Source organism: Geotrypetes seraphini, chromosome 10 (genome assembly GCF_902459505.1).
Source record: "Geotrypetes seraphini chromosome 10, aGeoSer1.1, whole genome shotgun sequence".
NCBI lineage: Eukaryota > Metazoa > Chordata > Amphibia > Gymnophiona > Dermophiidae > Geotrypetes > Geotrypetes seraphini.
The window spans coordinates 48,570,488-48,596,892 of NC_047093.1; the positions used below are offsets into that span (position 1 = coordinate 48,570,488).

General features: G+C 43.2%; 1 protein-coding gene and 1 long non-coding RNA gene across 5 annotated transcripts in view; one reads left to right on the plus strand and one right to left on the minus strand.

Annotated features, from left to right (window-relative positions):
• Positions 1 to 8,909, minus strand: part of LOC117367557 — a 40,899-nt gene extending 31,990 nt beyond the window's left edge. The window contains exons 1-2 of one of the 2 annotated variants that reach the window (XR_004540793.1): positions 8,758 to 8,909; positions 7,024 to 7,222 (exon numbers count right to left, since the gene is read on the minus strand). This is a non-coding gene — a long non-coding RNA (uncharacterized LOC117367557). The remainder of the gene's footprint in view (positions 1 to 7,023; positions 7,223 to 8,757) is intronic. The other variant, XR_004540792.1, reaches the window with a different exon arrangement.
• The window catches only part of AK1 (adenylate kinase 1), a 49,446-nt gene that overhangs the window by 13,834 nt on the left and 9,207 nt on the right, over positions 1 to 26,405 (plus strand). The window contains exons 1-5 of one of the 3 annotated variants that reach the window (XM_033960208.1): positions 1,304 to 1,346; positions 1,553 to 1,592; positions 10,625 to 10,660; positions 23,935 to 24,098; positions 26,176 to 26,292. In XM_033960208.1, the coding sequence (XP_033816099.1) occupies positions 1,586 to 1,592; positions 10,625 to 10,660; positions 23,935 to 24,098; positions 26,176 to 26,292 (324 nt within the window). In that variant the 5' untranslated portion in view covers positions 1,304 to 1,346; positions 1,553 to 1,585. Of the gene's footprint in view, positions 1 to 1,303; positions 1,347 to 1,552; positions 1,593 to 8,977; positions 9,948 to 10,624; positions 10,661 to 23,934; positions 24,099 to 26,175; positions 26,293 to 26,405 lie in introns of those variants that run through there. The other 2 variants (XM_033960207.1, XM_033960206.1) reach the window with 2 other exon arrangements.

Genomic DNA, 26,405 nt, shown 5'->3' on the forward strand with positions numbered 1-26,405 from the left:
CAGATAAGCACTGCAAACACATAACACAGACCCCCACACACTACCCCAGTGATCTCAAACCCACCCACCATAAAACTTTTATTCACAACTTTAAATTTCAGCCTCCAGACCATCATCACCTGGCCGCCTGGCATAGGAAAGCCTAGTCGTCCAGCCCAGAGGTAGCTTAAGTTGTCTTGGGGGTGGGTTAGGGACCCATAGAGAAGAGGACCCATGCCCATAAACCCCTATAATCACTGCATTGATACTTAAACATGTGCACTCCCCTATACACCCCCAAACCCTTTTTTACTGGCATATAAGTGGCTCCTGCAGCCATAAGGGCTATTGGGGTGGTAGATAAGTGAGTCTAGGGGATTCTGGAGGTGGTTTGGGGGGCTCACCATGACCTATAAGAAAGCTGTAGTGAGTAGATGCCATGGCACCCTTTTTGTGAAGTTCACAACAGTGCCCTGTAAGGTACCCCACTATTTAGGTGGCATGTCTGGGTTTTCAATCCATCACTTTGCAAACCCCTCCCACGTACAACAGGACTTGTTCTAGGCGTTTTGGACTTGGACGGAAAGTTGGACGGAAATGTGGTATAAAGATGGACGATTTAGCGCCTTGGATGATCAGATCGGCAGGACGTATAATTAGACGATTTTCAAAAGTAAAAAAAAGTTGGACGTCTCTTTCGAAAATGTTGGAAACACATATCCTTCATTCTATAATGTCAGTACCTAAATGTCAATGTAAGTGCCATTTGCATGCTCAGATTATAGAATACACATGACTTACACATACTATATGTATAGAATACATATGACTTACACATACACATTTTACAGATTTGCATATGTTGGATGCTGAACAGTATTCTATAATCTGAGCACGCAAGTTGCATAGTTGTATGGTTGTTACTGAGGTGACAGTTCATAGAGTCATCTGCCTTGACCTCTTTGAAAAAAACCTGGAATATAAATAATTAATATTTTCTCTGCTTACAGTGTGCTTTGTGGTTTTTTTTTATTTTATTGTTGGTAGATCATTTTGACTTGGTCATTTTAAAAGTAGCTCGCAAGCCCAAAAAGTGTGGGCACCTCTGGGCTAGAGGGTACTCATGAATGGCTTAAGAAATGCTGGTCTACGGTACATTCTTTACTAAGGGATGAGGCCTGCCCCAGCTGCTCTCTCTTAGCACTTTTATTACATGCAATGTTGTTATACACCTTTACCCCACGTGATTAGAATTCTTGTTACAATGCTTGATGCTGTTCAATTTGTCATTCTGCTGTCTCCCTCTCTTCTCTCTTGGCTCAGGTACATTAACAGGGTGCACTAAGAGGCTGGCAGGAATAAAGCAAGGCAAATAGATGGGCAATCCTACTAGCTTAAGGTTTCTTTTTATCTGTTTGGCATGCAGTGTTCAATGATCCAGAATATGTTGCAGGATACAAGAATCGTATTACATTAGACTGCTGAAAATTTCATAAAGGAAAATTAATTTTTCTGTAAAAAACTCAGCAAGCAATTGGTATTAACAAAAAATATATATATATTTTTTTTTCAGATTGAAGATTTTCTTTCCAGCAATCTCCAGAGAATGGCAGGTGAATACCATCTTCCTTCCTGCATAAACTCTCCAGATTTTCTTATTCCTTTATCTTTTTTGTAGTATGCTTCTCTGCTTACAATCTTATGTCCCTGAACTGTGCAGAGTGAATCTTGACTTGTCTTATTTTAATGTGCCTGCAACATGAGGTATGAATCTTGTCTCCTGTAAGTGTGCTAAGAGTACAAGTATTTATTTATTTGGTTCAGAACTACTCTCTCAGAGTTCAATAAGTTTAAAATTTACTGAGCATATACAGAAGAGTCTGCTCAGTGATGTATTCTCTCTCGTAAACAGTCTGTTATATAGCAGAGCTAAAAAGGAGAGGCCTTATGTTGGATGCTTCAACTTTGGGGTTAGACTGTGGATCAGTGTGAATGACTAATCTTGTTATCCAAGAAACCCCACATTATAAGGTGAGCAACCTCACTTTCACCATTCACAAAGCAGGATGTAGTCATCCACACAGTAGGCCAGAACTGAGAATTGCACAGGCCAGGCATTCTACATTTGAGGGTCCCAGTGCATCCTAACTGCATTGATGATGGTGGTTGGTGCAAATCAGGTAAATATTTGCTTGTTATTTTTTTCCTGGAAGACTGTTTAAAGCACTAGTGTTTTGTGAAGTATATGAATTGAGGCCCATGACACAGCCCTGCATATGTCTGGAATGGATGCAGAGTGCAAGTTCGCTATAGAAACAATTGTCTCTCTTAGTAAGGCCCCCTTTTATCAAGCCACTTAGGGTTTTTTATTGCCAGCCACTGTGGTAAAAGCTCTGACGCTCGTAGGAATTCTATGAGTGTCAGAGCTTTTACTGCAGTGGCCAGTGATTTAAAAAAAAAAAACCCTAACATGGTTTGATAAAAAGAGGCCTAAATTAGCTAAAGGGGCATCCCTTGAGAGATAAGGGGCCATGAGGAAATGAAAGCAGAGCCAAAAAGTGTGTGACAAAAACAATTGTTCAATGGAAGGGCTGGCCCTGATTAACTATGCCATTGTGCTGCAGATAAGCAAAAGCCCAAAGCAATTGAATCCAAGATTTAAATGCTAAATGTCCTTTTAGTGACAAGAACAGCTGTCCTATTGGAATCTAAGGTAATGAAATGATGTGAATCCGTGAGTCCATGTTCTGACAAGATAGCATAAATAAGAACATAAGACAAGCCATGCTGAATCTGACCAGAGTTCAACATCTTGTTTATAATGGGGGCAGATCTCAAAAAGTAGATGTCTGATAGCTCATTTCCCAGAATAAGTGATGGATTTAATAGTATGTTATGAACTTTTCTTCTAGAACTTGCTCAAATCTCTATCGAACCCTGTTTTGTTAATTGTTTTGACCACATCCTCCAGAAATAGATTCCACAGTTTAACTGTGACTTTTTCTCCAGGAACTTGTCTAAACAACCACTTTTTAAATCCAGCTATTAAATCCAGGAGTTTTCACAGTTCCACCCTACTCGCAATTTTATAAAATTCAGTTATTTTGATTTCAAATTGAAGAGTTTCAACCTTTATAAGGGAGGTGTTCCATTCCCTTTATAATTTGTATCGCCCATCTCTGAACCTTTTTGAGTTCTAATATATCCTTTTTGAGATGAAATGACCAGAACAGCATACAAAACACAAGGTATGGTCAAGCCAGGGACCTATACAGAGGCATTTAATTCCGTTTCGACCTCTATTCGTTTTTGAATAATTCTTAACATTCTAATTGCTGTTGTTAGAAGCCATAGCATACTAGATTGAAAATGCCAATATATTGTCTACAGTAGATCCAAGATACTTCTTTGGATGTTGACTCCTAACAGGAAACACAGCATTGTGTTCTTGTAGTTATTATGGTAGTTTTCCCTATGTGCATCACTTTGCACTTGTCCACCTTAACTTTAATCTGCCATTTGCCCAATATCCCAGTCTTGCAAAGTTCTAGTTTCTCACAATTCATCTGTGATTTAACACCATTGAGTAATTTTGTGTCATCTGCAAATGTGATCACTTCACTTATTCTACCCTTTCCCATATCATTTATAAATATATATTTTTAAAACGTACTGGTCCCAGTACAGATCCCTGAGAAAATTAGCTGTGTAGTTCTACTCTATTCCCCTCTTTTATTAAGCTGTGTTGCCAAGCAGCACGAGTTAAATGCCGAACTGTCCATTCTATTCCTATGGCCAACTTGACATTTAGCTTGAGCACAGCTTGATAAAAAGGGGAGGGGGTATATTTCTTATCTTTTAATCAATTCTCAATCCACAAAGAATTGCCTCCTATTTCATGGCTTTTTACATTTTCTCAAGAGTTTTCCATGAGGGGGTCAGCGTCACACAATTCCTGACATCCAGATATCCACCAGCTCACCTTTAACCACATGTACATCAACCCCTTCAAAAATGTGAGCAAACTTCCCTTTGCTAAATCCATGTTGTCTTTATCCCATCCCATCCCATATCTATATCCTTGATCTTTACTCACAGTCCTTGAGGATTACAAGCAGGTCAGATTTTCAGAATATCCCTAATTAATATGCAGTTTGATTTCCTGGTAGATGGTGTGTTTCCTGCTTGCCAGCTGATCCTGGCTTGTGCTCCTGGGTCCCTGCTCGAGTCATGCTTAGTTTACTGATGAAGTTGTGATGATGGTGAGCCTTGCAAACACAGCTCCTGAAGACGCCAGGTGGCGAAACACAATCTTGTGTTGAGCTGAATGCTTTATGAATTGAAGAATAGAGAGAGGCCTGCCGATTGTGTTTAAGAAACTGTGATTTTCATGTGCTAGACTGTTGTGCAACTCTCAGTTTGAAGCCTCTCTGACTAGATGATCATGGACTAATGAACTCATGAACTAACCAAGATCCAGTTTTGGATAAAAGTAATCACAATGACTGTAGTATGTGTGTGAAAGTTGGGAAGTGAGTGTGAGTGATGGGGATTAGGTTCACTGACTAAATTATTCTGATATTTATTAATAAATTTAGTATTGGTAAGCTGTAAAAGTATTGTAATGAAATGAACTGTGGGAGATAAGATTAAAAATTGAACTGATTCAGATACTTGTTTGTATTAAATATTTAATAGCTGGTTTTAAGAATTTGAGTTATCCAATAGGCAGCTATTTAATTAACTGGGAAAAAAAACCCCAAGCTTAGGCATTAGGTTAATGAATATGCATGAGAGAGATTTGCATGCTTACTCTCTTACATTTTATGTCAATCCCTCTTATGCATATTCATTAGGGGTATCCTAGAAACCTTACCTGTTGGTGGCCCTCAAGGACTGAATGAAGACCAATAATGGTTTACTAGTTTCTACCATTTTGCCTGGGACTGACGTCAGGCTCACTGACTGTAGTCAGTGCTGGTACAAGGGCATTAGGTACCCTAAGAAAACCTTCAGCCTTGCCCCCCACCTCCAGTTACCTTTCAGGCTCCTAACCCTCCCAAAAGATTTTAGTATTTGAGCTCACTGATCATAAGAACATAAGAATTGCCGCTGCTGCGTCAGACCAGTGGTCCATTGTGCCCAGCAGTCCACTCATGCGGCAGCCCTCTGGTCAAAGACCAGCACCCTGAGACTAGCCCTACCTGTGTATGTTCCGGTTCAGCAGGAACTTGTCTAACTTTGTCTTGAATCCTTGGAGGGTATTTTCCCCTCTGACAGACTCCGGAAGAGCGTTCCAGTTTTCTACCACTCTCTGTGTGAAGAAGAACTTCCTTACGTTTGTACGGAATCTATCCCCTTTTAACTTTAGAGAGTGCCCTCTCGTTCTCCCTACCTTGGAGAGGGTGAACAACCTGTCCTTATCTACTAAGTCTATTCCCTTCAGTACCTTGAATGTTTTAATCATGTCCCCTCTCAATCTCCTCTAATACCATCCTTTCCAGAATAATCCTATATAAACACATAATAGGATATCAAACTTTTTAATATTACATTGTAATATAGTCTGCCCAATGAATAGTCATATTCATTATCAGTTTGTGATTAAACCAACAGTGAATTAAACAGTTAAAATAACATGTTGATGGTTCTCTGAGTTTGTATGACAGCCAAGATCTATTTTGCTTGCCACTCCCTCACTCCCCAAAAAAGATGGCAACCTAATTTCCCTAATGGTTGAACTGGCCCTGGTTCTAGCTTCCCAGGATCACTCTTGGAACCTTTTTTTAAATTGTCACTACATTGGCTCCCCTTCAAGTCTTTAGGTAGCATAAACAATTAGAAGTCTACAATTTCATTTTTTAGTTTTTAGTACTTTGAGGTCTATATGAGGTCTCATATTATTTGGTCCAGCTGATTTACTTCTCTTTAGTTTCTCAATTTTCCCTTTTACTTTCCATGTTCATTCACCATGATTTGTTTTATTTTTCAAAATTATCACCTCTAAGTACCATTCTGATATGGGTAGCTTCCCAACAAACTTCTCAGTAAAGGCTAAGCAAAGAATTCATTTGGTATTGCCTATGATCTTTTCCTCCCTAATTGTCTCTTTTACTCCTCAATCATTTAATGGTTCAACTGACTCCCTCACAAGCTTCTTGCTTTGAATGCACTTGAAAACATTTTTATTAACTTTTACCTCTAAGAGTCCTAGAAGTGGCACTGCAAAGTTCATATTCAGGATGCTCTTGGTGCACAAAGTAGTTATGAACTCTGCAGGGCTTAAGAGCCCTTACTATCAGTATCAGTGCAGAGACTAGGGAGGATGGCATAGAGGAAACCTTTGGTAAAGTATGTTGGTAGCTCTAATCTTGCAGGCAACTGGAAGGAGCTGAAGCAATAGTGGTGCCTGCTTCACTGAGCAGATCTACCACACATGCTTAATAAACTTTATACATCTTTTGCAAGATACCTCATTTGTTTGGTCATTCAGGGCCAGAGGTAATGTACAGGTTTTTTTTTACAGAGATAAAATTGGAAAAACCTTTTAAATACAAGTGTTGGAAAAATTTTTTTGACCATGCACTATCTTCTCTGGAGATGTTGGCACCAGGACTGTGGAGTTGGTAGATAAATCCTTCGACTCCGACTCCTCAGTTTCTGGTACCCACGACTCCAACGCCAGGTATCCAAAATGGTCTCCAACTCTGACTCCAACTCCACAGCCCTGGTTTTATCTATATGTTTTGGGATCAGGGCTGTGGAGTCAGTAGATAAATCCTTCTACTCCGACTCCTCAGTTTCTGGTACCCACGACTCCGACTCTGACTCCAGGTACCCAAAATTGTCCTGATTCCGACTTTAACTCTGACTCCACAGCCCTGGTTGGCGTATGTGGGAATAAGGCAAATCCTGCTGTACCACATAAAATCTTCTTTTTTTTTTTTTTTTTAGCACAGACTGTTTGCATTTTAATTGTCACCAGCACCCTGCTCTTCCAACCCTCGCAAACATTTTAAAAAGTCACAAGCTGGTTATACTGACCACATGTATTGCAAGATCAGCCCATCCATCCTGCAGATTTTGAAAATGCTTACATTGCTGACACTATGCAGATAGAAATAGCATAGAAGGCTAGAAGCCTGGACATGCTCCTGAGGCACCATATGCAGGGGTTGCTGATCCAGCTTTATTTAGTGTATCTGGTCTTTAGTGCAGATGCTAATGTGACCTCTTCTCCAAGCTGTAATTTTAGAAAGCACAACCCAGTCAGGCATTTGGCTTAACTCCATACCAAGAGCATCAAAGAATGTCTGCAGGTATTTTTAGAATATGTCTTAACTGTACTGCCTTTAGTTGTTAAGTGCAACCAGATGTACGCAGAAGGAAAAAGATCTTTAAAAGACAAGACACAAAGGGCCAGATTCTATAAACGTCGCTGTAAGTTAGGCTGCAGCAGGCGCTATACCACCGCCTAACTTAATTGCTTTAATTGATTGGCCGTACCATTAAAAAAACAATTAAAAACTCATTTTAAAAAGTAGGCATCGTAATCACATCTAAGGAGGCATCTAATGGCGTCTAAGGTCAAAGCAGGCTTGGTTAGGGGTGGACACTACCTTAAGCAGCGTTAGACACAATTCTCAAAAAAACTTGAGCATCTGCAATGTAGGCCAATAAAACCCTGACCTACATCTCAGACACCTAAGTTTTCTGGTAGGTGTAATTAGATGTGATTATTTTAAATGGTGCCTAAGTGTGATTGACACCCAGCCAGCACTGTTTTTGTAGGCAGCTGCAGTGGCATAGCGAGGGTGACCAGCGCCTGGGGCAGTGGCGCCCCTCTCCTGCCTTCTTCCCCGTCCCTTTTTAACTTCAGCGCAAGCAGCCATGAACTTGCTGCAAGCATCAGATTCTGCGCTCTCTTTGATGTCACTTCCTAGGCGCGGGTCCTGATAGTATAGGGTTTTCCAAACCTGTCCTGAGAAATTTGCATAAATTGGGTCCCAATACATGCATATTTAACATGTGCATATCCTGAAAACCTAACTGGCTGTAAGATCTTAGAGTGGAGGAGAGGCCTAGTAAGGGCTGCAACCTCGGCACCCTGAGGTTGCTGGTTCAAGCCCAGCACTGCTCCTAGTGACCCTGGGCAAGACACTTAGGGCTTCTTTTATCAAGGAGCGCGTCAGACATTTTATCACGCGCTAACCCCCGTGGCAGCCTAAAATCCTAATGCCTCGTCAGTGGAGGCATTAGGTACTAGCGCGGCAGGAGGTTTAACGTGCGGTATTCCGTGCGTTAAACCGCTACCGCACCTTTGTAAAAGGACCCCTTAACACTCCATTGCCCCAGGTACAGTAGTCAGATTATGAACCCACTGGGACAAATAGGGAGAAATACTTCAGTACCTGAATGTAAACCACTTAGGCTATAAGGGGTGTATAAATGCTAAAATAAATAAATATCTGCCTGAGATATTCTCTGTTTCCCTGAGTCTAGACAATTTCAGATTATTTTCCAGGCGTTGCTAAAGTCATACACTGCACAGCTTAGAAAAAAAAAAAGTACATTAAAAAAATAAGAATCTAGGAGAATGTCACCCGAAAGCTGCTGCTCGTTCAGAACTCTCTAGCACCCCGAGGGTGAAAGTTTACATAACTTCTACCCCGGTTTTGTTTTATCTTCCAGCAACTCCACAATCCCCTTCAATATGTCTCTAGAGACCCTTCCTCAACCAATGCAAAATCTCCTCCAACCTCTTCCCTTCAAACTCACCAGACTGAAGAAAGGGCCTCGCAACCGACCAGCCACCTCACCCTGCCTCCCGTTTCTTACAAAGCCTTTGACGGGTTCGCCTCCCTCCCCCCCCCCAGCACCCCGCAGCCCGCTCAGCTCAGCCGTCCGGCCACTTCCGCGCAGCTCTCGGCACGAGGGGGCAGCGTTCCAAGCTGAGCGGTTTTCTGTGTCGTAATTATCTCCATGGCAACCACTTCTGCCAACGGGACATCCAGGGAGCGACCCAGAAGGACTGGAGACATCCCCGGAGACAAAAGAGGGCTAGAAGAAATCCAGAGAGAGAGAAGGAGCAGGGAATATCCTTGGCGAAAGAGAGAGAGAGAAAAAAAAGAAGGGGCTAGAGACATTCAGAGAAAGACGTGGAGCAGGAAACGTTTAGAGAGAGAGAAAAAGAGGGGAGAGAAATAAAGAGAGGAGGCGTTCCTGGCAAGGTGGGGAGAGAGGAGAAAAGAGGTACTGGAGATATTCACGGAGAGAGAAGGGGGAGGGCAGAAAAGACGAGAGACACTCTGGGTAAGTCAGAGTGGGGTTAACAGAAGGGGAAAGAGGGGAGAGGTAATATTCCAGAAAGAGGGAGGGAAAGGAGACAGTGAGAAAGTGACACAAGGAAGACAGGGAAAATCCGGTGAAAAGAGGGAAATACAGACAGACAACCAGACAGAAAAAAAAGGCCATAGGAGATACAAAGGGGGGACAAGAGAGAGAGTGGTAGGCAGAAATAAACCAAGGGCCCAGGAAGCAAGGTGTAAGAGACATAAGAAGAAAAGGGACCAAAATAATTGAGAGTAAATAATAGACTGTCTAAGAGTTGGTGATAGGAGACACAGGGAGAAAGAGAACTTCCAGAAAGAGACATTTGACCTAGGAGGCAGTCAGCAAGCTAAAGAGAAAAAAGGACAAGAAACATTGGGTACAAGTGAGAGGAGATCAGGAGACATAGGTATTTGTTTTCAGGCAGAAAGAGAACAGGAAAGATCCAGGGGAATGAGAGGGGTGGACAAGAGAACACAGTGAGATTGCTGGGAGGCAAAAGGGAAGACTAAAGAGAGAACATATAAGACAGGTAGAGGGACATTGGGGGACACAAAGAAAACCAAGATTCACAAAAGAGAAAGAGATGGGAACCATCTGTTCTACCAGATCCAACAGTAACATGCAAGATGGGGCAGGTACTGTGACACCGGGTGTTACAATTTTGCTACAGAAGGGGGGGGGGGGAGTTGGGGTTGGGGTTTGGGGGAGAGAGACCATAACATTGTTTCCAGAAGGAATATTATTTAGTTTTCTTTCAACTATAACTGATGGTGGGAAACAGAAAGACCAGTTACAGTCCTCCTCCAAGGATTACAGCACTTCTGCTGATTATATCACCACCATGGAGGGCTATTGAACCAGCTCAATGGCATAGCACTTTGGTCTGGTCTTACAACTTTCTATAATATTTAATGGACACTTTTCTGTGACTCAAAAACCTCAGAGTTATTATCCTACTAGTCTCTCATTTCTGTGCATTACCAAGAGAAACCTTTCATTTGTTGAAGTGTATTTTGACAAACATTTGTTTATAGACTCCCTGGAATTTACCATTCCTTTCACCTGTCACATTTTGAATACAGACAACAGCTCTCAATCTGTATTCATGGGGTTTATCTCAATATTTTCTGGGGGTTCCCTGAAAATGAAAAAACAATTCCTTCAAAATTGCTTCCTTTACAGTACTTGCAGAAATAGGGTAAATGTTTTCCCTCAAATTCCAGATGTCCTTCCCAGTATAACAATCTGCTGAACCAGATGAGTAATAAAGGCTTAGAATACACTAACACATTTCTATTTCTTTCTTTTCCAGAAAAACTGAAAAACAGTAAAATTATCTTTGTGGTTGGTAAGTTGGTTTTCAGTTACAATGTAACAAACTAGCTGTAGTAAGCACTAACCTGTCCTTATTGCAGCAAAAAATGGTGTGCTGAAGGGTGTGTTTAAGCATCCTGCAGTAATTTCAGAATTCGTGCTAAAAAATAAAATGTATTTTAGCACAATGGGAGCATATCTGGGATGGAGAGTAGTCGTGGTCTGCGCTCATCAGTTAGGGGTCCTTTTATTAAGGTGCGCAAACCGATTTAGCGCATGCTAAAGATTAGCGCGCACTAAATGCTAATGCGCCCATAGAATATAATGGATGCCTTAGCGTTTAGCGTGCGCTAAATCAGTTAGCGCGCTTTAATAAAAGGACCCCTTAGCGCAGCTACATTGCCATGCGCTAACCAATTAGTACGCTATTAGTGTGTGAGCCCTTACCACCCACAGAACGGGTGGCAGTAAGGACTCATGTGTTAATCTGTTTTATTGGCCAAATAGAAAATTCTGCCATGTGGGAAAGATCTATGTGAGGGCACGCTAAGGCCATTTTTTTATCACTGTTTGATAAAAAGGTCCCGATAAACATAAAATAAGTATACATTTTATAAGGGCAGTCAAACTGTCTGCTTTGAATTCAATGTCTATGGGTACTTTTTCACTTGAGGGCATTGCATCAAAAATCTATGGGAAAGTGCTTATGTATGTGTACTTTCCTTTTGACACTTGCCACCTAGAGACTTCCACTTCTGATTTTTCTGTGGGTAGGTTTATAGTAAAAATTTGTGTAGATTTGAAAATACAGTCTATGTGTTATTTTCTGATCCTGCCCAAAATATGCCTTGGGAATGCCTTCCCTAAAAATTGTTAAAGTATTCAGCTTTCAATTTATCTTAGGGATTATCACAGCTTTATTTGCAGATATAAATGCAGATAGGTGAGATAGTTCAAAAATATATATACTCTATATCCTTAAACTTGAGAATACATTTACATGGAAATTTTAGGGGAAAAGTTGTAAAACAGCTGGATGGTGTAACAAAAATTGTGTCCTGCATCAAACAGCCAATATATATGGGAATTACTAACTACTTATGGCTGGGGCTAGCTACTGTTAAGATGTGTTATTACACTGTTATATGCCTATGATATGGTTGGTTTAGTTATTTATTTAAAAAATTGTTACTCACAACACCCAACACCCAACAATTCTGTGCAAGGTACAATAAATCACACAATAAAATTTACCCTAACTGGCTAAAATGGCAGATAGTGCAGTACAGCTTGGCTCCAGGCAGTGGGCCTTAGAAAGGATGTAATGGCATTGAAGATGTGCCTCCCTAAATAAATAGCAAAAAAAGAGGATTTGAGGGAAAATATACAATACTAGTCTTTAAGCCCGTTACATTAACGGGTGCTAGAATATATGTCTGCCTTTCTTTCTGTCTCTCTCCCTACCCCTGTCTGTTTCTTTCTGTCTCTCTTCCTCTCTCTGTCTTTCTTTCTCTCTGTCTGTCTCACTCCCTGGCCCCCTTTGTCTGTCTGTCTGTCTTTCTGTCTCTCTCCCTGCCCTTGTATCTTTCTTCCTTTCTTTCTGTCTCCCTCCCTACTTCCCTGTGTAGAAGCCTAAGCAGCATTCCCTCCCCTCCACTTCCCTGTGCAGAAGCCGAAGCAGCATTCCCTCCCCCTCCATTTTCCTCCCCCACCATGTCCTTGTGCAGCAACATTTTTCCCTCCCCTCACTTCCCTGTGCAAAAGCCGAAGCAGCATTCCTATCCCCTCCATTTCCCTGTGCAGCAGCATTTTTTTCCCTCCCCCCCACTTCCCTGTGCAGCAGCCTCAGCATTCCTTCTCCCTCCATTTCCCTGTGCAGCAGCAGAATTTCTCCATCCCCCCTACACTTCCCATGGTCTGGCCGGCTCCCTTGCCAGAGTTATTTTTAAGTTTAAAGGTGCTGCGGCATCGGAAGTGTTCTCTGACCCAGGTGCGGCTCGTGAGAGGAGCCGCGGCGGCCCTTGTAAACTGAAAAATAACTCCGGCAAGGGAGCTGGCCAATTGGCAGTTCAATGAGAGCCACAGCTTCAAAACGGAGCCCTCTGTCGGACACTCTTCTGCCACCGCAACTGCCACTCTCCTGCCGGTCCTCTAAGCCGACCGCCATTGACAGAGCTGCACGCTCACGCGCCTCCAGCTAGAGCAGGCGCCGTGAGGACTGGCACAGAAGCACACCTCACGGCGCCAGGAATCACAAACTTTCAACAGCGCATGCGCGCTCTAGGGTTTTATTATTCTAGATACTAGAAAAAAAAAATCACTCCATTTGATCAGTACACACCAATGCCAGAAAAAGTATTTTAAGGCGAAAGAAAAGCCTTAGACATGGAGAGGTGATAGCAAGCAGGAGTTTGACTGAATTGATAGTCTGGATCATTGGTGTCACAGCCCTGAAGCAGTGGCTTAAAAGCCACAAAACTATCATCGGCCTGGCTCTTTCCTAACTAGCTTGTTTTTTTCTAGCTAGTTTTGACTATTTTCAGGCTCCCACCTACCAGTAATAAGTTTTATGCGAAAGTTTTTCCAGTGATGCTTGGGTGGAAGAGAGTGTCTGAGGCTTTTCTTTCACCTTAAAATACTTTTTCTGGCATTGGTGTGTACTGATCAAATGGACTGATTTGTTTCCTCCCTAAATAAGAACAAAAAGAGGAATATTAGGCAATTGGCTATAAAACATCAACGATACGAATGGAATTACACACTTTTGAATTAGTTTTATTTGTGATTATACATTTTTCTACCATTCAACAGACCCTGGTTCTAGTCTTTAGTGTCTTGCAGAAGGCAGCTTTGGAGCTGAAGCAAGGTGATATCCAGGGGAAAGTAGGCTAAAGAAAGAAGATCATGTCAAGCAAATCTAATCAATTTCATTGGTTAACTATAGAGTTTGATTATGACACCTGCTGGATGTGGTGTATATTTAGGTTTAACTTACCCTCCCTTTCACAAAACCATAGGAATTCTTTGAGCATCGGAGCTGTTACCGCCACGAGCAGTGCTAAAAATGCTAGTACGATTTTGTAAAAAGGGGGGGAGGGGGTAATGACATAGTAAATGACTGCAGATAAAAACCAGAATGCCCCATATAGTCTGCCTACAAAGGCAGCATTAGCAAAACTGTATTATCCCTGAACTGCCAACAGTATCTCTGGCCCAAATTGTTCACCTTTGATGTGATATTTGTGATGTTTAAAAATGATGTCGGAAGAATAACTGGTGATACAGGGATCAGTGGTACACTGTTTTACAGCTGCTGTCTCAATAAGTAGCGGGGACAACAAAAACAAGAGGTCATTCAGAAAAACTGAGAGGAGACAGATTCAAAACGAATGCAAGGAAGTTCTTCTTCACTCAGCGGGTGGTGGACGCCTGGAACGTGCTTCCAGGATAGGTGATAGTACAGAGTACAATATTGGGGTTCAAAAAGGAACTGGATGACTTCCTGGAGGCGAATGGGATTGCAGGGTACAGTTAGAGGGTTACTTACAGGACATTAGGCGAATAGGGTATGAATGTTTTAGGTTAGAAGCACTTAGAGGCCATGGACCTGGGGGGGCCGCCACGGGAGCGGACTGCCAGGCATGATGGACCCCTGGTCTGACCCGGCAGGGGCAATGCTTATGTTCTTATTAGTTCTTTGAACCTCTGCCTCCATTGCCTCAGACCTCTTTCTGGGTCAAGGCAGACATCCCCACTCCAATTCCTCAGATCCTAGAGCTCCACTCTCCTCACAATACAATGATGGCTCCCAGCATGACCCTTGGGCCAAAAGGTTTGCTCAACCCTATTTTAAACAACATCTAACAACATCGTTCCACAACTCAAGGGTTGCTTATGGTTCCTTCTTTAAAAGTTATTGAAACCAGACGTCACGATATATTCTCAGTAATGGCCCCTCTTACCTGGAATTCCCTACCTTTATATATAAGAGAAACAAAAGACCTCAAAATATTCAAAACCCATTTAAAAACTTTTCTTTTTAAAGCTTCTTTTAATCTTTAAACAAAATTTTTCCTAATAATTTTACCCCAAACCTCATGTTTTTCCCTTACTTGGCTTTTCCTTTCTTCTCATCTGAAGAACAACAATTTTGTAACTTTTTCCCTCCTTTTTCCTTTCCACATGTGCCTGAGTATGTTTGTTTTGTCAGTTTGTTTTTCCCCTATTTTAAAAAACTGTACAATTTATATTTTATTGTTAATCGCTTAGTATGTAATAAGCGATTCATCAAACTTGATTAAACTTGAAACTTGAAACAATAAGGATTAGATTTTGTAAATGGTGCCCAAAAAAAATGAGCACTGTTTTATAACCAGTGCTCTGATTTGGGTGCTGTTTATAGAGCTTCTGTAGTACTGGAATCCGCACCCAACTCTGGGCATGGAGATTTACATCAACTGAAACCTGGTGCAAATCTTTGTGCATAAATTAGGCACCGATCACCCAAATTCTATAATAGTGCATGCATCTATAGTGAATACCGGTGACCCACCCATGCTCTTCCCATGCTCTTAGGGGTGGGTTCTAAAGTGGTAAATTGAGTTTATTCTGAAGAAGGAATTTTCAGTGGAATGTCTTAAGTATCAATCCTGAGGCTTGTTCTGTTCAATATTTTCATGTGATCTTGCTCAGGGTTTAATAGAAAATATATACTTAGGCATATGCGTGCCTAAATTTTCCAATAGATGTTTTCCAATAGGGATGTTCTTAAAGTGGCATTTGTGCACTGACTGAAGTTATTCCCAAATTATTTCTATTTATGATACAATTTTTAGAGTTTTTTTCAGTTTGGATTATTGCTAACTTTGTCCCCCTCTTTTACGAATGCATAGCATGGCTCTTAGTTCCGGCAGCGGCAGAAACTGCTCCAACGCTCATAGAATTCCTATGAGCGTCGGAGCAGTTACTGTCACTTCCAGCGCTAAAACCTAGACTATGCTTTCGTTAAAGAGGGGGTGTATTTGGGGGCTCCAGTCTGTTTGTCACAGGCATTGTAGGTTTTGCAGAACTCTGCTAAAGGATTGTTAATCAACTGTAAAATTTTTGAACCTATTACTCCTTATTTTAAAGCCTTGCATTGGTTTTTGTGCATTTAGTGAATTTGGTTTAAGGTGATACTGGTGCCCCATCTTAATGTGTGATCTATGATTGTCCATAATTCAAGCTTTTCATTCCTCTAATACCAGTCTATTACTGGTACCTTCTAAGCAGTCAGCCCTTCTTGCCTCCAGGAGAGATTGAGTGTTTTCAATTGCAGGTGCCTGATCATGGAACTTCTTACCACATAACATTTGTCTTGAATCTGACGTCTTAGTTTTTAAGATGAAAATAAACTCTTACTTGGTCAGTTTAATTTGTACTGATTAATGACGTTTTAATCTAGATGTTTTGGCCTCAAATCAATAGGATGTTAGAGAATCCGGTAGCCTTGACATATGATACTATTTTATTTGGCATGTCAATGAGACAAAGAGTCAGATTTCGTCAAATAATAACAAACTTTTATTTATATTGACTGGAGTTGCAATTCAACAGATTACATTCAATTGGAAAAATCATAGCAGATTAAATTACAGTTTCTGGTGGAATTCTGTGTGTCATTTATATAAAACTAGTCTTATAGCACGTTACATTAACGGGTTCTAGAATATATGTGTGTGTGTCTCCCTTTATTTCTTTCTCTCTCTCTCTCCTTAGCCGCTTTCTTTCTTTCTGTCTTTCTTTTTCCTTGGCTGTCCATCACCACCCCTTGCCTGCTCCCCCTGTCCATTCTCCCTTCCTTTTACCTCCCCTGTGTCCACCACCACCCCTTCACTGCTCTCCTTATGCAGCAGCAGCCCTTCTCCCTTTGTTTTACCTCCCCCCTGTCCATCAGCACCTCTTTCCTTCTCCCCCTGTCCAGCAGTAGGCATCCCTTCCTTTTTCTCCCACCCTCCTCCTTCTTATCCCTATGATACACTTACCTTGCTCTGCCCCTGATCAGAGGTTCCCGACAGTCGCCCAGTTGCACCCATTGGAAAAGTTCCTTCTGCCGTATCCTGCACCCCTCCTGACACGACTCCCGCTGTCTTTCTGTCTGTCCCTGGCCCCCTTTGTCTGTTTGTCTTTCTGTATATCTCCCTGCCCCTGTGTCTTTCTTCTTTTCTTTCTGTCTCCCTTCCTCCCTCTGTCTGTCTGTCCGAAGCAGCATTTCCTCCCCCTCAATTTCCCTCCCCCCACACTAGTTCCCTGTGCACCTGCCCCTGTGTTTTTCTTCTTTTCTTTCTGTCTCCCTTCCTCCCTCTATCTGTCCAAAGCAGCATTCCCTCCCCTTCCATTTTTCTCCCCCCACACCAGTTCCCTGTGCACCTGCCCCTGTGTCTTTCTTCTTTTCTTTCTGTCTCCCTTCCTCCCTCTGTCTGTCTGTCCAAAGCAGCATTCCCTCCACCTTCCATTTCCCTCCCCCCACACCAGTTCCCTGTGCCTGCATTAGCATTTCCTCTACCCCCTTTCCCTTCCCACAGTCGCGACTACAAACGCGGGCCCGAGTCCTTTGCCGCCCTCCCTTCCCTTCCCGCAGGCCCGACTACACATGGCGATTCAAGCAGCATGTGCAGCAGTCTTCACATGCTGCTTCGGGTCCTTCTACTGCCCTGATTTACTCTGGCACATCCGGAGCAAATCAGGGCAGTAGAAGGGCCCGAAGCAGCGTGTGAAGACTGCTGGACACACTGCTTAAATCGCCAGTCGGGCCCGCAGTAAGGGAAGAGAGGGGGGTAGGCAAATGAGTCGGGTCCCGGGCAGCGGAAAGTTGCTGGGCTCCTCGGTGGGGGCGCTGAGTGGCCGCGATCCCTCTCCTCCCAGACACCCCCCCCTCCGCTGGAGGAATGGATATCGGCGGTTACAGCCGCTGGCTTCGGCGTCTTCTATGCACTGCGGCCAACCCTAGCGGAAAGAGGAAGTAGTCAGAGAGGGCGGCCCGCAGTGGACAGAAGACAGCAAAGCCAGCGTTCTCTTCATTTAAAAGCGGGTGAACCGGAGAGAAGGAGGAGGTGGTGGTTTTGGCAGTGAGTGAGGGCGGGAGGGGGGAGTCGCCGGCTGTGCTGTGCTTTCCCGATCGCAGTGGCGCTGCTGTTGGTGTCAGAGTTCGCCGCCTTCTCCGACCTTTTGAAAGCAGCGCTAGGTGGAGAGTAGGGAGGCTGTTGTGAGGTAATACGCGCGCATGCGCACTCGTGCAGCCACATCCCGACAGAAAAGGGATCAGGGAACACGCTTGTCGCGAGTGTGCATGCGCGGGCTAGCATTTTATTATATAGATGGAGCGCACAATAGCAACACGAAGAGGATATTTTGGTAAATTTCAGAAGATTTGGGGACCATTAACAGATTTTTGTAATGAGTAATAACGTTTTCCCAAAGAAAGATATTTGACATGGAGGGGTGTGGGTGGGTAATAAATATTAAATCCTATAATGTATAAGAGTATTTAACTGTTTTTGATGTATTGGGAATGGAAATTTTGTAAGGGGAGGGAGGGGTTGGGAGGGTTTTCTAACTTGATATCAATTGTTTAGATACTAGGAATAGTTCATAATATTCAAAATATTGTAGAATATAGGTATTGGCTGAAAAGTTATATTTTTAAAGATATATGAAAGTTAATCAAGTGTATATTTATAAGTTCAAATGATTTTTCTTATACACTTGTTGCAATATGTAAAAATGAATAAAGAATTTAGATGTTTTATATATGATGGCAGAGACCCACTCTGGACAAATATGTTTTTGAAATAGTGGGATATACCGGTAAATATGTGGAAATCTATAATAATAAAACCCAAAGCACGCATGCGCACTCTTATCTGCATGTTCCGTGATCCGTATGTCCGTGGCAGGTAGGAGTGCGCATGCACGCTTCGACTCCCCCCTCACTCACTGTAAGGCAGTTCGTCGGGGGCGCCCCCCCGGCGCACCTGAACCCCTGTTGACCCTCCCATCACAAGATGACCACAAACCTCCCGGCTCCAGCAGCGTCTGCAGCACTCTAAACACGCTGCTTCGCGGACTTCTACTGCCCTGATTTCCTCTGCCGCGTCTCTATCTCTGATGATGTCGTCAGGGACGCGGCAGAGGAAATCAGGTCAGTAGAAGGCCACGAAGCAGCGTGTTTAGAGTTCTGCGGACGCTGCTGGAGCCGGGAGGTTTGTAGGTCGTCTCGCGATGGGAGGGTCGGATGGGAGGGTCAGTGGGGTCTGCTGCACGGCAGCGGTAATGGCGGGGGGGAGATGGAAACATGCTTCTCAATGGTTCTACTGCACAGGGGAATGGGAGGGAGGGAGGCAGGCAGGCATGCTGGCTTCGGGGGGGTGGGGTGGCGATGGGACAAAGTCTGGAAGGCAGTGAGGAGGACATAGGAAGGAGGCACTGGGGACACTAAGGACATAGGAAGGAGCTCTGAGGGCACTAAGGACATAGGAGGCACTGAGGGCACTAAGGACACAGGACAGAGGCACTAGGGACACTAAGGACACGGGAAGGAGGCACAGGGGGGCACTAAAGGCATGGGAAGGAGGCACTGAGGGCACTAAGGACATAGGATGGGACACTAAGGAAGGGACAAGTTTTTTTCAAGTTTTATTAGGATTTTATATACCGCCTATCAAGGTTATCTAAGCGGTTTACAATCAGGTATTCAAGCATTTTCCCTATCTGTCCCAGTGGGCTCACAATCTATCTAATGGACATAGGAAGGCGGCACTAGGGGCACTAAGGACATAGGAAGGAGGCACTGAGGGCACTAAGGACATAGGATGGGACACTATGGACATAGGAATGGGGCCATGGAGAGACAGGCAGGCATGGCGCAACAGAGAAATACGGGCAGGCAGGGGGCCAGGGAGACAGAGACAGAAAGAAAGACAGACAAACGGGGGGCCAGGGAGAGACACAGATAGAAAGAATGACAGACAGACAGCATCCAAGGAGAGAGAGAGAGACAAAGAAAAAAAAACCCCAGACGGATAGACATCTACTTTAGCACTCGTTAATGTAACGGGCTTAAGCACTAGTATATAAATAAAAAATAAAGTTAAATGGTACCACAACAGTTTTATTTTTTTTTTCCTCCACTGATTACCGGTACATCAGAATGAATCTCTCTGTACTTAAAGACAGCTTCTTCCTGTTCTGTTTGTCTCAGTGGCTGCTATTTTTATATACTGAAGAATTATTTCATGTTATCTAAACACACTTGGGAAGCAGAATTCCTGACTCAAGGGCTGAACTGGGTACTTACTCTATGTTCCCTAATTCCTCATCAGTTTAAAAGCCTCCCAGAGAAGTCTGGGTAGGAGTGTGTCAGGCCTTAATGAAGGGGGAGTCCTATATATAAACAAATTACAGTGTATAATTTAATTTGTGCAGAATTCCATCAAAACTGAATAATAATAGTAGTCCTATCCCTACCAGTAGATACTATGGCCCTAATACACAAAAAGGTTTCCATGCAAGGAAACTCTCCTCTCAGTGCTCAAAAGAGTTCTTCTTGACTGCTGCCGATCATTGTAGCAGCCACCAAGATCCATATGCAAATGTATTACAAGGAGCTCATTAGTATTATAATGAGCACTCCACGTAATGCTCTAAAATTTTGCCCACTTTATAAAGGCAAAATTATCCGGCAGGGTCTGAGCTGTCAGTGCCTGCGCAGGCACCGAAAGGAAAGTAAGGTTTGACAGCTCACACACACATACACATACATGCAAATTAAAAAAGAAAGACCCCTTCCTCTCTCCATGCCTTCGAACCCCTCAAGCTATCCATGGTCCCCCTTCGTGCTGGGACCCCCTCCCTGTGCCCCCACCTCCCATAATTAAAAAAAAAAAAAAAAAAAAAAATCAGCAGGAGGGATACCCACTCCCTCTTGCCCCAGGGCTGGGACAAGCCCCACTGACACCTCTTGTCTTTTCTTTGAAGTTTGGCAGGAGGGAAGGGCCTTTGGCACCTGAGCCAATTAGAGACTTAGTCCCCTCCCAGTGTATCCCAGGATGCACCAGGAAAGGGACCGCCTGCCATTATTTATTTATTTATTTATGTATTCATTCATTTGTTTAGCCTGTCCTCTCAAACGAGCCCAGAACGGGTCACAAGAGTACATGCACAGTATAAGCAGGACAAACTTTAGTGGGAAATACAGACTTGGTAGATATAAGGGGGTTTACATTTCAGCTTTTACAATATAATCATAACATACAGACTTGAAGAGGCAGTCCTGCTGGCAGGAGGAAGTGGGTATTTCTCTTGCTGAACTTTTGAAACTAAAAGGTATAGGGTGATTGGGAGTGTCGGGGGCAGTGGTGGTGGCCCACTAGACCACAGTTCTTCAACCGCCGGTCCGCGGACCAGTGTTGGTCCGCAGAAAATTGTTGGTCCGCAGAAAATTTCTGCCGGTCTGCGCAGGGCCGGTGAGATCAAGTCGGCAGTTAAATTTCCTGCCGACTGCGGTTCCTCCCGGCTAATGTTCCTCCCAGCCTCAGGCGATCAAGATAGGCTGCCAACGTCGGGGCCTTCCCTCTCTGAGTCTCGCCTGTTCGGAAACAGGAAGTTGAAACAAAATGGGCGGGACTCAGAGAGGGAAGGTCCCGACGTTGGCAGCGTGTCTTGATCGCCGCCCCTGCCGAGTTGCTGAAGAGGGCCGCGGGAAAGTTGCGATTAGACCGGAGAGAGCTGCAGATTCAGGTGCAGGTGGAGGGAGATGGTCAACGTGTGCGAACAAGATCCTGGGGAGCCTTCACAGTGGCTGTCTCCCCTCCCACCACCTCTCCAATTTGCCAGGGAAGTGATTTACCGGCAACTTCCTGCAGGCAAGTACCGAGAGCTGCTGGAAGGGGAGGAAGCCACTGTAGGAGGCTGGGAAGGTCTAGAAAAGGGAGAGCTGTTACTGGACTTGAAGGGAGTTAGAAGGAAATATGCTGCTGGGAGGGGAGGAGGGAAAGGTATGGGAAGAGAGTTAATGTTGGATAGAGGGAGGAGGGAAGGGAGAAGAAGGAGAGATGCTGCTGGGAGAGGAGGAGGGAAAGGGATGGGAAGAGAGTTACTGTTGGATAGAGGGAGGAGGGAAGGGAGAAGAAGGAGAGATGCTGCTGGGAGGGGAGGAGGGAAAGGGATGGGAAGAGAGTTAATGTTGGATAGAGGGAGGAGGGAAGGGAGAAGAAGGAGAGATGCTGCTGGGAGGGGAGGAGGGAAAGGGATGGGAAGAGAGTTAATGTTGGATAGAAGGAGGAGGGAAGGGAGAAGGAAAAAAAGGAAGGAGGTAAGGGAGAAAGAAAAAAGGAAGGAAACAACTGGCAGGGAGATTACAGGAGGGGAAGGGGGTCAGGGTGGAGTGGAGAGATCAGATGAGAGAAAGGGGAGAGAGAGGAATGAGAAAGAGAGAGACATTGATGCTGGAAAGGGGGTCAGCAGAGAAATGAGAGAGGGATAAAGATGCTAGATCTGGTGTAGGAGAGATAAAAATGAAGAAGGCAGTGAAGCTGGAATGAATGATGTAAAAAGAAGAGAGGAGGATGGACAAGGAAGAGGGGCATAGAAAGAAGTCAGATACATATGGAAGGGGGAGAGGGCAGACATTGGATGGAACAGGCAGATGCTGGAAGGAAAAGAGTGAAAAGAAGATGAAAGCAGAAACCAGAGACAACAAAAGGTGGAAAAAATAATTTTATTTCTATTTTGTCATTAGAATATATCAGATTTGAATTATATATCCTGCTAGAGACATAACTGGGGACTGCAGTATTCTGTTAGCATGATATTTCTATGTAGCATTCTATAATAACTTGGCTTGTTCAGTTTTCTTGATAGTAGAGGGGATATATGTGAAGGGGAGGGGAGACAGAGGTTTTGTTGGTCCGTGCTCTGTATATTTGTATTTATAAAATCACAATTGTTCAGAATATTGTTTCTTTTTATACTTTAATAAAATACGTTCAATATAAAATCATAATTGCGGCTTGTGCAGATGGGATCAGACGGTTTGCGGGGACTGAGCTCGCGGAGATGGGGCGTAAACGGGGTTTTTAAATTTTAGTCCTAGTAGTTTGCCGGTCCACAAAATAATTCTTTTATTTCTGCCGGTCCACGGATGTAAAAAGGTTGAAGAACACTGCACTAGACCACCAGGTGACTTTTTTCAGAGGGGGCTCTGTGTTGGGGTAAGGCCTTGGGGATTTGCATGAGGGTGAAGGTGGGAAAGGAGGTAGGGGGCAGGCTCCTTTTCTAACACACACAAAATATCTGTGCCATTGACAAAAAAATGGAAAAAACATGCAGACCTCTCATTAACAGATCAGTCAGTTTTTCCAATCGCTAAGACCCCGTTTTTTTTGTCGGGGGAATAACCAAGCGATGTTAGTGCATCAATCACTTGGCTACTTTGCATGGGGTTTTAGCTAACTTGCATGGCCGGATCGGAAAATGGGTGATCGAGGGGAAAAACACACAGTGGGCCATTTTGTGCATCAGGTCGGTGAAAAGCTAAAAGAACATTGGTCCTTTACTCTAGGTTTGGTGTTTGCATAACCCTAGCATTCAGGACTACTAAACACATCTACAAGAAAGAAGATTATCAAAGTAAGAACCTAATCCTTATTGTTTTAGGTTCATGAAGACCTTCCAAACTCACCTTAATATATTGCCTATAGAAATTACCCTTTACAAACACCAGAATGAAGTAGGAAGGAAGGAAATGAATGAGACTTGAAATACCGCCTTTCTGTGGTTACAATCAAAGCGGTTTACATATTAATATACAGATACTTATTTTGTACCTGGGACGGTGACAGGTCAAAAGCGCGCAAGACAATCGCAACCACCTGGGACAATGGAGGGTTAAATGACTTGCCCAGAGTCACAAGGAGCTGCAGTGGAAATTGAACCCAGTTCCCCAGACCGCTGCACTAACAACTAGACTACTCCTAATAGTAAATAAGAGAGACTGAGTTAATACCCATTGTATTTTAGGATTAAGAATGAGACTCAGTCTTGCCATGATACGTGAAAAAAAACCTACAGATACTACTGAGGGAGAGTGGCTGCATCTTTAGATGGCATTAATAGGGCTGTATGGTAGAATATTAACTATTAACTGAATCTTCATGAGAGCACACATGGGTAGTTATGGAAGAAGACACTGCTATACCTAAAGACTCATAGTAGAAAATATTGACAGTAAAATCATGCAGAACTGTGGGTGTAAATATTCTTTTCTTATAGGTGGGCCAGGCTCGGGAAAAGGGACACAATGTGAAAGGATAGTTGAGAAGTATGGCTACACTCACCTATCAACTGGAGACCTTTTGAGAGCAGAGGTTGCTTCTGGATCCCAAAGAGGAAAAAAGCTGTCAACCATCATGGAGAAAGGAGAGCTGGTGCCACTGGTGAGTCTTGAAAATACAGATTAGGACAGCAGGTAATTATAACAGATTGCATAGGCTGTCAAGGTATATAGGTGCATGTTCACTTATTTTATAAAGGACAAATCTATGCCTATTCCCAGGCAGGTGGAATTGTGTGTGTGTCTAAGAATATCAGAGCCTACTTGAGTGCATATTACCTACTAATAACAAGAAAACCCATTAAAAAACTATGCTTATTTTATTATTCTGTTACCCCTCCAGTGTCTCTGGCCTTTCTCGTAATCCACTGCTCTTCCTTTCTGCTTATCCTTTGCTTTCTCAAATTTGGATAGTTTTTACCTCCACCAACACTCTTACAATAATAATAATAATGATAATACTTATTCATATATATGCCCTTGCTTAAAAGAACTTGCAGTCTAAATGGGTACCTGAGGCAGTGGGGGATAAGTGACTTGCCCACATCACAACAGGTGTCAGTGGCAGAGGTGGAAATTGAACTTTGGCTTCCCTGGTTCTCAATCCATTGCTCTAATTACTAGGCTAGTTCCTTTCCCTTAAGAAGTTGTTCCACACATCTACTCTCCTTTCATAGAAATATACAAGTCAGTATTCAGCCCACAGTAGTTAATGTTTTTTAGATGCTGACCACTGCAGGCAGAATTAGTCCCAGATATTCAATATTGGGTCATATTTAGGCAACAGCATTGAACATCTGGAGCTAATATGGCATATGGAAACCACCTGAGCTTACATGGGTCCCAGCTGATATAAGAACATAAGAATTGCTGCTGCTGGGTCAGACCAGTAGTCCATCGTGCCCAGCAGTCCGCTCACGTGGCGGCCCTCTGGTCAAAGACCAGCGCCCTAACTGAGACATTTTGGTTCAGCAGGAACTTGTCTAACTTTGTCTTGAATCCCTGGAGGGTGTTTTCCCCTAAGACAGACTCTGACAGCCAGGACACACATAAGTATAAGAAGGTTCCCTCACCCATTCTGATCACTATTTCCTCTAAGGAGAGTGGGAGTCCTCCACCTATCGTCCTGCCTGTGAGAGATGCTGTTTCACTATGACATTTTTAATAGTGAGGGATAGGCAAACACTGCAGAACTCCAGGGAACCTATTTCAGCTCCCTATCTCTGGAGGGATCAGAATCTAATGTTTGTACCTTGAAGCAATGGAGGGTTAAGTGACTTGCCTGATGTCACATGGAACTGCAGTGGGATTAGAACTGAATACCCCTGGATGGCAAGCCCAGTGCTCTAACCACCAAGTTATTCCATCATGCCTGAAGGAGGGAGCTGTTTGTGGACCTTATCCACATTGAAAAAAACAAAAGGAATTGACCCCAAAATATCCACAAAGAAGAAAATCCAGAGAAAACCAAAAAACTCTGTGGAGTGACAATGTTCCTAAATGGACTTTATTTGAAAGTATCAAAGTTCCAAAGGTACACTAAAATCAGCCACATAAAATAATTCCATCCACATAAAAGTAAATCATCCACATAAGAGCCTTAAAGGACCTAGTCCGCTAGGGATACAGGACCCAACACGGTCCGCGTTTCGACAAAAAGTCTTCTTCAGGGGTCCCTGGGGGTCCTATAAAGGTGAGTACGTGGGAAACAATTGTGTGGTGAGCCGGAAGTGAGACACTGCTTGCATTTGCAATGGTCCTGTATCCCTTTAAGGCTCTTATGTGGATGATTTACTTTTATGTGGATGGAATTATTTTATGTGGATGATTTTAGTGTACCTTTGGAACTTTGATACTTTCAAATAAAGTCCATTTAGGAACATCGTCACTCCACAGAGTTTTTTGGTTTTCCCCTTATCCACATTGAGAAATTATCAGGCACTTTGCTAGACACCTAGGTAGTATCCAGTAACATCATTCTTCTGAACAAGAGCCTTTTAAAATAAAGGCCTGCCATGGAGTACAGCTGTGAATGCATTTCTGTACACATGTGTTTAAAGGCCACAAACCCAAATATTAATAACTTTCCCCTTGTCCTTGCTTTCTATTGTGACTGTGCTATAAGTCATTCTGTGCATGTTCATTCACTTTGTTTCACACCTCTGCTTTTACTTTGTCAGGACACTGTACTAGAAATGCTGAAAGAAGCAATGATAGCAAAGGCAGATGTTTCCAAAGGATTCTTGATTGATGGCTACCCCAGAGAAATTAAGCAAGGAGAACAATTTGAGAAAAAGGTGAGAATTAAAATCAGAGGTTAATGGGTATGTCAGAGGGAGAAAGGAAGGATTGCTTTGGAACATGACTGAAAAAAAATCAGTTCAATAAATCTGCCGAAATTTTGGGGTTC